At 39.5% G+C, this 13,656-nt stretch overlaps 2 protein-coding genes across 4 annotated transcripts; both read right to left on the minus strand.

Annotated features, from left to right (window-relative positions):
- Nucleotides 1-206: 206 nt before the first annotated feature.
- mid1ip1l (MID1 interacting protein 1, like) lies at nucleotides 207-2,895 on the minus strand. 3 transcript variants are annotated; one of them, XM_038699061.1, is made up of 2 exons: nucleotides 2,797-2,895; nucleotides 207-1,487 (listed from the first exon to the last, which is right to left on the minus strand). In XM_038699061.1, exon 2 carries the CDS (start codon nucleotides 1,391-1,393, stop codon nucleotides 902-904), a length of 492 nt encoding a protein of 163 aa, XP_038554989.1. In that variant the 5' UTR covers nucleotides 1,394-1,487; nucleotides 2,797-2,895; the 3' UTR covers nucleotides 207-901. The 3 variants fall into 3 exon arrangements, with proteins under 3 accessions (XP_038554989.1, XP_038554988.1, XP_038554991.1); XM_038699060.1 differs by lacking the exon at nucleotides 2,797-2,895 and adding an exon at nucleotides 2,088-2,237; XM_038699063.1 differs by lacking the exon at nucleotides 2,797-2,895 and adding an exon at nucleotides 1,963-2,072.
- A 1,469-nt stretch (nucleotides 2,896-4,364) lies between these two features.
- Nucleotides 4,365-12,739, minus strand: tspan7 (tetraspanin 7). The gene is made up of 8 exons (XM_038699059.1): nucleotides 12,506-12,739; nucleotides 9,438-9,626; nucleotides 9,279-9,353; nucleotides 9,076-9,171; nucleotides 8,682-8,837; nucleotides 8,444-8,527; nucleotides 5,490-5,561; nucleotides 4,365-5,042 (listed from the first exon to the last, which is right to left on the minus strand). Exons 1-7 carry the CDS (start codon nucleotides 12,590-12,592, stop codon nucleotides 5,493-5,495), a joined length of 756 nt encoding a protein of 251 aa, XP_038554987.1. The 5' UTR covers nucleotides 12,593-12,739; the 3' UTR covers nucleotides 4,365-5,042; nucleotides 5,490-5,492.
- Nucleotides 12,740-13,656: the final 917 nt, after the last annotated feature.

The raw sequence follows: 13,656 nt of genomic DNA on the forward strand, positions 1-13,656 counted from the left end.
ACACATTGCAGGTAACTCACTATAAGCACAAATGCTTATTTGCATAAAACAGTACTTTCAAAAATCCCAGTGTTACACAAAGCTGAACTACAAAAAAAGTTGCTGCACAGCTTTTAGCTTTTTACACAGACATTCTCTAACTGAGCTAGAGAGGAAGCGATGTAAACGCTCATCTTTCCTGTTAGTGACACAACAGGAAGCAAACATCAAGTTTTAAGTATTTATTTCAGTTTTACTGTATTGCTGCTTCAATATAAAATTGGTTTGAAATAGCCAAGGACAAACAATACACAACACTTTGAACCATTTAAGCAGTCAGACAAAAGGGGTGGGTGGGGGACTGAACAGGGCATGAGGGTATACAAAAAGTCAAGGCACACCATGTTACAGTAATACCAACTGGGAAGATTCAAAACCTGTGAAATAAGAGCTCTCAGCTCTGCATTAAAATCACATATTTTACAGGAGGGACAGAATAACCAGCATTCAATTTCTCCTACAGTCAGAAACCTTTTATTCACAATCTGGTGACAAATTCAATTCAAAACTTGAAATGAAGATTTAAAAAAAAAAAAAAAGGGTAGAGCAAGTATCTGCATAAACCACAGCTGTGCATCATCTGGACTTGGGGTACAGATTCAATAAAACCTCCACCAAGTGTCAACCTCTGCACTGAAACAGGCAGAGAGAGACGTGCAGGCGTCACTGGTTTCAGGTATGTTCGGTGGGGAAGAAGAGGGAAGTTGGAGTGTCGCTACTCAGAAGTGAGAGAAGTCATAAAGTGGTTACCCTGGTCAGTTCGCTGTCCATTGAGATCTATTAGGAAGAGGTGGGGCCCTTCTCAACAAATTCCATTGTGCAGGTCAAGCAGTCCAAGGTGGGGGTGGAGACATAGTGACTTCTATCTCATGAAGTTTCCGCCTCCGATTTCTCTCTTATACCGGTTTGTGAGGTGATCGGCTTGCAGCGTAAGTTTGGACAGAACTCCGAACAGTCCCCTGAGGTGATAGTGAAACTGATGCTCCAGGTCTGAGTTGTCCTCCAGGGACAGGTCCCCGGTGACTGGCTGCTGCTCCTCCTGCTTCACCGCCATCTCCAAGAAGCTGGCGCCGCTACTCATCTCTCTTTTCAGCAGACCCCACTCCATGTCGTTCTTTATAGACTTGAGGAGCAGGTAGTGCTCGTACATGTCCCTCTGCTTGTTGGGACACGGCGGTTCATGATTGTTGTTGGCCTCCACCTCGCTGGCTGCCTGCTCCTCCAGAGGCACATCTCGCAGCAGGCTCGGCACCATGATGGTCTCGTCCATGTTGTTGGCAGCTGCTATGAAGCGATGCATGACGTTGATGAGGGAGTGCTTGTTGCTGGCGGAGTCGCTGCTGATTTGCATCATTTTGAAGGCTTTAGGGTTGGCTTGGTTGTAGTGTAGAGCTGGCGGGTGGGGTTATTCAGACAGAGCTGCTTGGTGTTTTTAGGAGGTGGCTGAGCTGTAAGAGGGGACGAGAGGAAACATGAGGATGCAGGGAAGGTGTAAAGATAACAGCAAAAGTGCAACAAATGAAAATCCAGGCCTAATGCATTCTGAAACACCAGGTTTCTACATTCCGGGACGACACAAGGAACCCAATTCACAACCTCACGACTAGGTTTAGGTTCCTTTTTGTACAAGATAGATTTGGTTTGGAGTAGAGGCATCCATCTTGACGTCTAACAGAACATGATGCTCAAGCCTCAAATAATCAGAATTTAAAACGAAACAAAAACAACAATTAGAATAAAAGACTACGACATGTTAATTTGAGTGATAGCTGCTGGAAAAAGTAGTTTTAGGCCGCTCTGTTCTACACCTTAAATATAAACCCGCGTCCAGAATAAGCGGCTGAAATTCACCGTACATAAGGGTCAAGTCATAATTTGAAGTTTGCAGAAAATCTAATGAAAGCAAGGCAGCTTCTTTCTCACCTCATCCGCAGAAGACAACCCGATGTCTAGCGCGCATACACAAAACCCCAATGTGACCATTGATTTCCTGATATTAGAAATCCTACATTCGCCTCAGAGGCCTGGAATAGAGGTTGCAGACTGACCTGAAGCACGAGGTAACCTGAAGAAAATGTTTCTTGGCGTGCTGGTTGGACAAACCAAGTCTCGAGCTCTGCACACCACCCGCCGTGAAGGAAAGTACAAATTTCCCCAAATGACCGGCAGCTGCACCTTGCTTATATATCGGGCAAGCCGGGCTGGGGAGGAAAGACAACAATGAAGTCCGTCCTCCTTGGATGTTTCTCCCGAGCCAATTGGGCAGCACTGAGGATAAGGGCGGACTCTCACAGCATCTGATCGTAAACTGACCAATGACACGTCAGATCACAGCTGCCAGTCAGTTTGTGCAGGGCTTGTCTGCAATTAGCTGCACCCTATTTACTTTGTTTTCCAGGCCGTTTGTAGCCTGAAGGCACCACCGATGCCAAGTTGGTAGAGTTGCAGGGGCACACGTTGCCTGTCATGTGTCAGGTTTACCACGTGAGATTTTCAGGGGAGCTTTTGTATTAAAAAAGTGAGAAATGCAAGAGCCTCCGTTGAAGTCAAATACAATGAGCTCGTTTCCCCTCATTTTTACCTACGGAGTCAGTGTTTCTACAGCTGCGTCAGTCCATTGTTGCACCGCACCGCCACCTGGTGGTGCAGTAATCTCAGCCTCCACACCGACACCGTTCATTGTTTCCCACTTGTGGAAATTAATCTGTCAATAGCCACTGCAATCTTGAATTATTCTGAAGGAGATATTATTCTTACCTGATGGTTTCAGTTTGAAAATGCTCCACTTGCCCACCTTTAATGTGAAACAGTGACAGGAACCCTTAACACCAAGGTGTCAGCCCCTCAGGTTCATCTACATGTATGAAACGGAGAGCAGTACTAAGAAAGGAGCTCACATTTTGACATGTCACAAGCAGGAACAGCACAGGTGTATTTAATAAAGTTAATTAACGATGAAGGCATCGTGTTGGTGTTCTGGGATCGGGATTACTGATCTTATTAGTTACACACCTGTGAATTTCCTGCTACGTCAAGTCAACTCGGCTGCTATGAGACAGACCAATCGGAAGTGGTTCACTAAACATTTCGAAGAAAAACAGTTTGACAGGTTGTAAATATCTGAGTTAATTTGTGGAGGTCAAAATAACTCCTTCCTTTACAGAAAAGAAGGCACCGATTAGATTGTCTAGTAGAAATGTATTTTTTGACTTTGCTATCTTGTGAACCATCTGGTGACCCTTAAGATTTCTATTGGGATGGATCCCATCCCAGGTTGGGAAACTCTTTAAACAATGAGACAAGTAGCTTTAAATATTTACATGATTTACAGTGTTTTCCCACAATTCAAAAAAGAGTCAGGGCTAAAAACCCCATAATAGCATTGATAGTACCTAAAATTGTGTTTATCAAAGTGAGCAGCCTATGCTGTGACCAGTAGTTAGCCTCTAAAGTCTCTTACTAACTGGAGATTTTCATATTAATTTACATGCCATTTGCAGAACATGTTTCAGCGATTTATTTTGTCAACAGGACACACAGTCATATTACCAAAGTACTGACTTTTTTTGCATTAAAGGGAAATACAACTTGAAGAGCAGCACACACTCTGTTAACAGGCTGTGAACCTTTCTATCTTTTCTATAATTAAATTACTCATGACTCAGCCTGTTTGAGGGGCAGGGGTAAAAACAAAACAAAAAGGGCACCAGCTTCATGTGGTGGGACAACAGGGCGCAGAAATAGCATGATACGGGTTGACATGTGTTCGTGCCTTTCTGGTTGAAAAAAGCTAGCAAAGATGATCTGGAAATGAAACTTCTGTTCAGCTTAACTTTGGCAGTAGATTATCACGAAGTTCTATGTGACCTTTTGGGACACCATAGAGGGCACATTAGCACTTTTGCAGCGTTTTTATGTGATGTGTTGGGATAGCTAGTCAGAAAACCTTTGTTTGATAACTTACTTTTGGATTCATAATTGCTCTTTGTTTCCTTTTCAAAGCCTTTAATTTCTCTCCAGCTATGGCAGAATACAACTAAAGCTGGACAATGTGTTGATATATAAATATTGTGAAAGACTAGATCTTGTGTGAATTTGGTTGACAAATCCCACTCTAGATTAGTATAATCTTCATCATTTGTTTTAAAGTCTGCATTACTGAAAAGAAACTACTAAATGTCTTTTTTGTATTTTGTATGGATCCCTCACAAGGCCCCACATAACTGAACTATGTTTGTTCGCCAAAACCTCTTTCTGCCTGGATCTTTCAGATGAATGTCAAAGCAAACAGCTGTGGGACAGACACATCCTGAGCATGCACACTGTTAAAGATACTGTTTTTCATCTTTATTTAATTTTTTAGTATTTCACATACATCCAAAACAAATTAACATTTTAACACTGAAAAATGTGATATGAAGTTGGCTCGGTGACTGTAGTTGGCACACTGGAATGCTGGCTTTAACAATACCGGCCTACAGAATCAGTAAGGCTGATTTTACAGTAAATGACTTCATTTTTCATTTCAGGGTGGCAACCTCTTGTCCATCTCTCAGGCGTTGACGAGTTTCATACACAGAAATTGATTTAGTGTTGCAGAGAAGTTTATCAGCATATTGTCTAGATTTCATCTGCTCAGCTACAGACTAGTGTTACATTACAAAATAAGGCAGCTGCAATATACAAAGACACAACAAATGGAAATGTTGACCACTGGTAGAGTTAATTAACACAAATTAAAGTGACATTTATGCTCACTAGAAATCCCTAATTAAATCCCAGGAGTGACGAATGATCTCTGAAATGTCCAGGTCCCTTTTTATTTTTGGCCAGATTACACTGCAGATAACGTCCCTTTAACATTATTCCCTTCTGGTCGTTGGACTGAATAAAAGAAGAAGCGTGTTTTTCCATCTCTAAAATAATTTCAGCTAACACAAAACACAATATTAAAATCACAAGAGATTCAACTCAGTTTGCACCAGGAGCTACCCGTCAGTAATCTGCAAAAAAAAGCATATCAGGTCATTTGTATTTGCATTCGAACACTGGATCATTAAATCACTGCTGCAGCTTCAAGGGCGTCAGAGTTTCACAATCTGTACTCATTTGTGTTAAGAAGATATACTTTATTTAATCCCACGAGGGGAAACTCAATATTTTCACTCTGTTATTATATTAGTATTTTTACACACAGGTCCAAAAGACACAAACATGCACAAACAGGACCCATAGCAACACACGCAGAGATGTCAGAGTGCTGCCAGAGAGGAGGGCTGCCACTCAGTGCGGCGAGCAGTTGAGGGTCTACCAGTCCACACTCCGCAACTCTGGTCCGAGCTAGATTCAAACCGGCCAGCCTAATCCTTACAGACTGAGCTACTGCCGCCCCAAGACATGTCTCCCAACATGGAACAGCCGTGTTCGCATCACAATAAAAAAAGTCTCACCTGTTAGACCATCTCATACTGGTTGTTGGTTATGTATCTGGACAAGCAGCAGGACAGGAAGATCCCGATGAGCTGAGACACAAGATAGAAAAACATAAGATGCAACTCCAAATGCAGATCCTCTCACAGCTGTGCAGAACAGGGCATAGAGCAACCATATTAGTGCTCTCACAGTCTAATCTATGTTTTCAAAACGAGGGTGAAAGATAAAGTGATTAGCCCCAGTCTGTGTTATTTGATTATGCACAGCGACTATCAAGTTCAACTTTGACCTGCTATACAGATAATCAACGTTTTAGTGGGGTCATATTATCTAGGCTGTGAAAACCCCTTCCTTGTTCACTACTCCCTATGTAATAGACCGTTAACGTCTATAATGAGCATTAAATTGAGATTTTGGACACTTGTGGATCATAAACATGTGGCACTATGTATTGCACATATTTCACACCCACTCACTTAAAGTGACACGATGCAGGTATGCAAGTGACACGATTACAAATTCCTGCTGATAAGGAAGAAATAGGGAGACAAAGCACAGCAATGTGGGGAACAAGACGAGTTACAGCAAGTAAACATGGAGATAAACAACTCAAGGATACGTATTGTCCTTTTAAGATATGACAGTAAGCATCCTCACCGCTTTGAAATATGTTTTTATAATTGTCTGTCTGTTTCATATATCCTGTTGCAGCCGTTAAAAAAAAAATGGTTTAATTTTTCTTTTTATGTTATAATTTTACATTGCATTTGTTTCTTACATTAAAGAGACTTGTCATGTAGCGCCCCACCTTTTGCTATTTCAATTTTCAGTCAATGTTTAGAACTGAAGCCGTTGTTGAGATATAATCTTTTGACCACCATTGAAGCACTTTTATGGCACGAATGGAGTTTTGCTTCATTGCTTTATGAAGTTAATTTAGAACAATGTTTGGAACATGTTTGAGTGTGTGATTTTTTATGTGACGAGAAATTCTTGAAAGGGAGTTGGAACGACCATTTATTCAGTGCCCTTTTAATGTTGAAAAGCTGACACGCAGCCGCTGCAGCTGAAAGAATAAGGCCACAATTGTCACACATGCCATGACAATACATCTATGCAACACATATAGGGAACACACAAATGTAATTATAGTCAGATCTACTATTATAAGGCTATTAACTTAACACATTAGATTATTAACACATTGACACAGATTTTTTGCCAGCGGCCTTTCCCTCGGCAGCTGCGACTGTGGTGCTTTCAGCCTGGATTGTGTGTTTAACTTCTTCCCATGTGTCTTTATCATATTATATTTTGCTCTTTATTTGTAAAATATGCCCCTCTGCTGCCAGTAGACTTTTCTGTGTTTTACAACTGGTCACATGTTGCAAACGATGCCCCTTTTATGTGAACTCGCTCATGGCTGGATTGGGGTACAAGGTACAAGGTAGATAATTTTACAGCACAGTGTTTAAACAGATTAAGTTGTAGTTCCCTTTATGCTACTCACAAAACAAACTAATATACAAAAATCATATGCTATAGATTAAAATAAAACTATTCTACATGGTGCAGTGCTGAATAAAATAGTCTCACAGCCTGAAGGCTGGTGGTACAACAGCAGATTTTGTATCTTGGCAGACGGCAGCAGGGTGACCATGGGGTGGGTTCTGTCTTTTATTCCCGGAGTTGAATTACCGAGTTGATAACCACAGTCGTGTGAGCACTTTAGACTGATTGCAGATGTTAAGATAACGAATGAAATAAACCACGTAGTCTTGCTTATTACATCCCGGTGAAGGAGAGGGAATTGAGCACAAAAGGCTGAGTTTGTATTGTTGGAAAAAATCACATCTTATGCCATCAAGAATCCATGTGCTTATGTTGTTTACGAGAAAATCCACAGGGCACCTTTAACTGGTTTAAATTGGGGATTTATTTATTTACAAATAGTTTTGTAGATATTTTTGGAAATCTTTTGCTGTTATTAGGTAGTATGCCATATTGAGCAGACAAGAAATGAGGGGAGAGAGAGACAGGGAGATAACATGCAGCGAAGGTCTGTACTTTAACCCACCTGAAGTAGAGCTGGGCAATAAGTTGAATATATCCTATATATTTGAGCATCAATTCATAAGCTATGTGGCAGGTGATCATACTGTCACATTTATAATTCGTTGCACATTTCAGTAATTTATTTCTGCATTAAAAGCAGACGCTGTTTACATGCAGGAGACTCACTCTCCCTCTCCCACACAGTCTCAAACCCCATTGTCGTCCTGACTGATTTAACTTCAGTTCCAGACAAATAGGGTCAGATCATATGGAGGTGGTTCAGTTTCTGGAGGGCAGATGCCAAACAAACTACTGTACTCTGCAAAATCTACCACAAAGTGAAGCCAGCAGTCCCACAAATCTTTTCCATCACCCAAAACAGCCCCAGTGCAAAATAAAGAATACATAACACTGATGATAACGAGTGTATGTGTGAGACAGAGAATGGGTTTGTATTGGCTGCGACAGTAGTAAACTCCAGTGTCCCAGATACCAATATTTTAATCAGTCAGAAACGTGGAAAAACAAAGATCTGTGTATTTCAGTGAAGCTTAGTATTGTTCTAATCTTTTATCATTATTGTATTCATACAAAAGTGTTTCTGGAGTGGCCTCATCAAAGCCCTATTTCTGTTTGAAATTATGAAGTGATTCATTCTCAAAAACCTTCTAATCTCTCATGAAAGTCAGATACCAAATACTAGTTGCTATAGGTTTTCAGTTATCAGTCCTAAAGCCTAAAGATTTAAAATCAATATGACTTTTACTTCTTTACAATTTTTTTGCCTTTTCTATATTACCTATAACTATAAAAATAGAGATATTATTTATAAGCCACATTACCCAGCCCTAAAGAAGTACAGCAGGTTCTCATTTGCTCTGAGATGAGAAGTATCTGAAAGAACAATGTAATGTACCTGGAAGAATGCAATCCCAAAAGAGATCCCCGCGATGATTCCCAGGTTGGCCTCCATCGTATTGGTCACCCGGGCAAAGCAGCCCTACACGACAGAAAAAGATAGATTGGCTTGTTAAGCTTTCTGTAAACACAGTTGGACAGTTTTTTGACGGACTACCTTGCTTATTCCTAAAAATGAACTTTAAAGTCTGAATTTAAGCTACACATATCTAGTGGTGTGCAGGCAGTGAACTCACCGTTGTGTACACCTCTTTCTCAGCCTTGTCAAGGTCTTTCAGGGTCTCCGGCGAGCATTTGGTGTTGTCTTTACAGCAGCTGGCAGGGATGCCCTTCTCTTTAAAGTAAGCTGTTTCACGCCAGTCGGTGTAATTTGTCACCCCGCAGCAATGCAACTATGTGGAAGCAAAATGAGTACAAACATTGTAACAAATGCCTTTATGTAACAGAAAAGTGGGTTAAAAGTGTTATAGTAATGAAAAACAAAAACATCTTTGTTTTCTCGCCACAATGAGTATTTTGGATCAAGCGTTGGGAAAACACCTGCAGTGAGCAGGTGAGCAACACGCTTGAAAGTTTACAAAGTCAGATAAGAGCAACACCATTAGTGTAATGGAAAAACCTCCCACTCACAGTCCTCTGGATGGCATCAACTGCATTGCTGTGGCGGTCTGTGCTATTGTAGGACTTCACAGCGTTTTTATAGGCAGTGCCTAACTTGGCCTTGATCTGGTGAATTTAAAACAAAATAGATTTTGAATTTTAGTGACCTGATGTGATCCTTTTGAAGAAAAAGAAGAAAAAAACAACAACAATGTTTTGAATGAATAACTTGCCTCATGTCTGAAGATAAAGCCCGAGACACCAGCCACAAGCTCAGCCAGGAACACCAAGGTCAAAAACATGGCATACTGAAGGAAGCATAAAAAGAAAACAATTAAACAGGGTCACATCCGAAGGGAATATTTCAGGGAACTTACTACACCTTCACTAACCAGTTTGAGCATCCATGGGCTGCCACGGCACGTAGCAAAGCAACCGAACAGTCCGAAAATAACGATGGTGGCTCCGGTCCCGATGAGGACATATGGTGCATTGGTGCTCTCGTCGGAGGCTAGGGAGAGAAAGGCCTCCAGGCTCACCTTCCCCCACACCCCGACGGCGAGCAGGATCACGCCTGTGAACTGAAGAAGACAGCAGGGCGAGTCAGCTCTGGCATCAAAGAGCCATAGAGAAAGATGGGCAGGTTTTTAGGGCCATCTCGGACACAAAAGATTAAAGGCTTAAAACCACTTAGTCAATAACACGGTTGAATCATTATCAAATGTAGAGTTTATGTTTTGCTTTCAGTGATTTTAAATAACAGAAATTAAGAATAACTTTATTTTTTATTGTTTAAGAGCTCACATTTGAGTATTTACCCAGCTTCTCTTCTTTCTTTTCTTCATCACATGTCATAATAAAACTAAATATTTTGACTGTTTTGGTTGAACAAAACAATAAATTTAAAAGACAACACTTGCTCTGGGAACTTCAAATGGACATTTCTGACAGTTGTCTGATGTGTTTATACATGAAAAAGCAAAGTTGATTAGTTAGTTAGTTGATCAACATAGCAGAAATGCCAAACATGTGTCACATATGAAAGTAAATTTTATATATCTTTGTGTTTTGGACTGAAAACAAACAATCTGAAGATGACACTTTGAGCTCTGGTAACTTAAAACGGCCATTTCTCACTATTTTCTGACATTTCATAGACCAATCAAATACATACATCAATTATTCAATCTTGAAAAAAGTCTAATTGAAACCCAACACTTCACAGCAGCTGACCTCTTCCATCATGTTTGGTGGAAACATGATGGAACATGCAGATGTCAGGCCTCCTACCCAGCTCTAAAAATCTCAAGTTTTGCTGTGTACCAAGATGTGATCATGCATTTAAAGCTCCTCAGAAAGACCAGTGATCTGCACCGAATCTGGCAAATACCAGGGATACTTTTAATTAAGAACTATGCTGTACTGACTCCAGGGAAAAACACAATTTCCCTTATTGATTTCTGTTAAATCCCAACTTTTCTCAGGGGAGGAAACGCAAACGAAAGAAAAGCAGATGAGTTAGAGAGGAATATTGGAGCTCTAACACGTGATGTGTATTGAGAAAAACAGGATTTAGACTTTAATGCTGTCCGCAATAAACATATAACATTTAATCAACTATCCCATCAGCTGTGTCAGTCATAAGATACATGATTCATATGCTGCAGGTGATTTATTTACCCGTCAACCTTTTAGTAAGAACACACCAGGGATACACACCAGCCTCAGCCTGTGGTTTGATCACCTCAGCATCTTTTGCTGTGTGACTGCCCACAACACAAGTCATTAGCCAGAGCCAAGAGCATTATGTTGCCAGATTACTGCTTGTGGTAATTTTCTTCTAAAGACAAGCTTATTTTTTACATTTTCCTTAGGTTTCAACTAGCAAATATTTGTATCATCTATTTTTCTGCTGATTGTTGTTTTGATTATTTATTTTATTGATAAAATATCAGAAAAAAGTGAAAATTAAATTGTCACATTGTCATTGTAATTAAATAGCTTGTGTCAACTGACAGTCCAGACTCCAGAGATATTCAGTTTATCAGCAAACCATACAAAGAAAAACATCAAATTAAAGCAAGAACAATTAGTCTATAAACAGACAAGTTCAAGGGAAATTTAATCAGCAACTATTTTGAGAAGTGATTACTCTTTAAGTCATTAAAGATATCAAATATTTCTTCTCAAATATTTCTCTGATATTAATTGCCTTACTAGGGCTGCAACTAACTATTATTTTCATTATGAATTAATCTGTTGATCATTTTCACAATTAATCAGTTAGATGTTTGGTCAATAAAAATGGTGAAAAATGTCGATCAGTGTTTCCGAAGGCCCAAGATGATGTACTCAATGTACAAAAAAAGAAACTAGAAAATATTCACATTCGAGAAGCTGAAATCAAAAAAATTGGACATTTTTCTGAGAAAAATACCTCAGAATGATTAATCAATTATCCAAACAGTTGGCAATTAATTTTATAGCCTAGTTGATGACTAATCGATTAATCGCTGCAGCTCTGTCTTATGTGACAATAAACCTGAATATCTTTGGGTTCTGAAGATGTCAGACATCATCACAAATCTCTCATTTTAAGACCAAACAATTAAAGGACAGTATCAAATCCTCACATCTGGCTCCAGCTATGTGTCTTTTATGTTTTCTGTAGTCTTTTATGATTGTAAATTCAGTATCTTTGAGTTTTTTATTTACTGATAAAGTTATCTTCAATACATTTTAACTGAACAAACGACCAAAACAAATAATCATTTATCACAATAGCTACTGAGCTGATTCTGTCAATCCATTAATCGACTATTCGTCACAGTTTTACATATAACTGAGCAGGACTGTAGAACAAGAAGAATGACAGAGTTAAAGATAACCTTCAATTGATTAATAATCACATCCTTCTACACTCATTTACACAGATATAGTCTACGAGACATATTTTTTAACGTTAGTCTTTTTACTTACTTATATAATAAGTAAATGTGTTAATATCCTTTAACTGTGATTTTATCTTTATTTTATGTAAACCGCAGCTACCGCACCACGGGAAGTATTTAACGTTATCTATCTATTTTAACATTATGACTTCTGATAACGTTAACTAAGTGACACTGTAGTTAATTAGCTTTGTGAAAAGTAACGTTAACAGAGCAGCGTTAGCTAACGGCTGTTTTTAGAACACTGAAACGTTAATAAACGCGAACATCTGTTCAAACGTCTCTCAACGGTCTGCACATTTTCAACAAGTGGTTCTTTATATCAACACAAAAAACCCTCTACTTTTTACTTGTGGACATTTATTAAACAACTTGTGTGTATGTGTGCGTGTCCCTGTCTTGATCTGAGGAAATGATGTAGTTAGCCTCGCTGGCACCGCCGCCGCATTTTAGCCCATTGTTGCTCCTTTAGCTTGTCGTCCCCCATTATGTGTGCCAGACGAACTCACCCAGAATATGAGGCTGTAGGAGATGAGGAAGGTCTTCAGGCAGGTAATCACTGGCTTCGTCTGAAGCCGTCGAGACGGCGGCGACATTGTGGCGTTTATGACTTTAAACTGAAGGGGAATGAGAGAGAGAGAAAGAAAGAGAGAAAAGTTGACTTCACGGCGCTCTAAACGCGAGAGGGGAGAAAAAAACTTCGGGGATAAATCCAAGAAGGGAGAGAGAGAGAGGGAAGTGTCGTCACTTTCCTGAGGGTATAAAAACAGATTTCCACCACGCAGACCGGCGTCAAGTCAGCAGCAGCGCACAACACAGGCAGACTTTAAAATAAAACGCTTCCTGCATGACTTCAAACAGACAAGATTAGTTTGTTTGCAAACGCGTTTTATCGGTGGTGGAAGAAGTACTCTCGTCTTTTGCTTGAAGTAAAAGAGGCAATACCACCGTGTAGAAATACTAGTTGCCTACAAGTAAAAATTATGCATTCAACATTCTACTTGAGGAAAAAAAAAAAAAAAGTAGGCTACTCATTTTTGACCACAGTATGTACACTATTGGGTAGTACTTCTGTTAATACTGTATAATACTGTAAATATCCACATTTATTATAATATAGATCTTTAGACTTTCTTACATTCTTAACTTACCAACTTCTACTATTATTTCTATTCCTTTTTATGCCTTAATGTGCAACCGTAAATGGATTTCAAATTTCATTTCAAATGCATGCCTTTATTTTGAAGGTAGTCGCGTTATTTTCTGTCTGTTACGCTGTCTGACTTTACAAATAAATGCATTATTCCTCTGGTAAAGTGACACACTTGTATGGGCTAAATTACATTAGCTGGGTAAATAAAATTACAATAACCTTGCGCTCATAGATAAACACGAAGATCTTTTTTTGTCTCAAATCTAATTTCTACTAAAGTGATGTTCTCCTCTTGCATCATTATTTGTGTTAGGCTTCCTGTGGGACATATTCTAACCAAATTACATGGGGTGCCACTTTGAAAACAACAACGTATTATATTAAATCGTGTAAGTGGACACTAGAAATATTACAATATAACAAGGCTGTGAGGTCTAGTTTGTAATTGCACAGTGTGCTTTCACTTTGTAAACTTGTTTTTTTTTTATTACAATAAATAAAGGATAT

Source organism: Micropterus salmoides, unplaced genomic scaffold (genome assembly GCF_014851395.1).
Source record: "Micropterus salmoides isolate LMB-PRFRI ecotype aquatic unplaced genomic scaffold, ASM1485139v1 Ms_hic_scaffold_5, whole genome shotgun sequence".
NCBI lineage: Eukaryota > Metazoa > Chordata > Actinopteri > Centrarchiformes > Centrarchidae > Micropterus > Micropterus salmoides.

Bases quoted from the DNA above. Each gene is read 5' to 3' on its own strand.
- tspan7 (XM_038699059.1), bottom strand. From the start codon at position 12,592: ATGTCGCCGCCGTCTCGACGGCTTCAGACGAAGCCAGTGATTACCTGC. The intron at 9,627-12,505 runs GTGAGTTCGTCT...TGTCTTCTTCAG, and splicing joins CCTACAGCCTCATATTCTGG to TTCACAGGCGTGATCCTGCT. The intron at 8,838-9,075 runs GTGAGTGGGAGG...GCTTCCACATAG, and splicing joins TTGATGCCATCCAGAGGACT to TTGCATTGCTGCGGGGTGAC.
- mid1ip1l (XM_038699061.1), bottom strand. From the start codon at position 1,393: ATGATGCAAATCAGCAGCGACTCCGCCAGCAACAAGCACTCCCTCATC.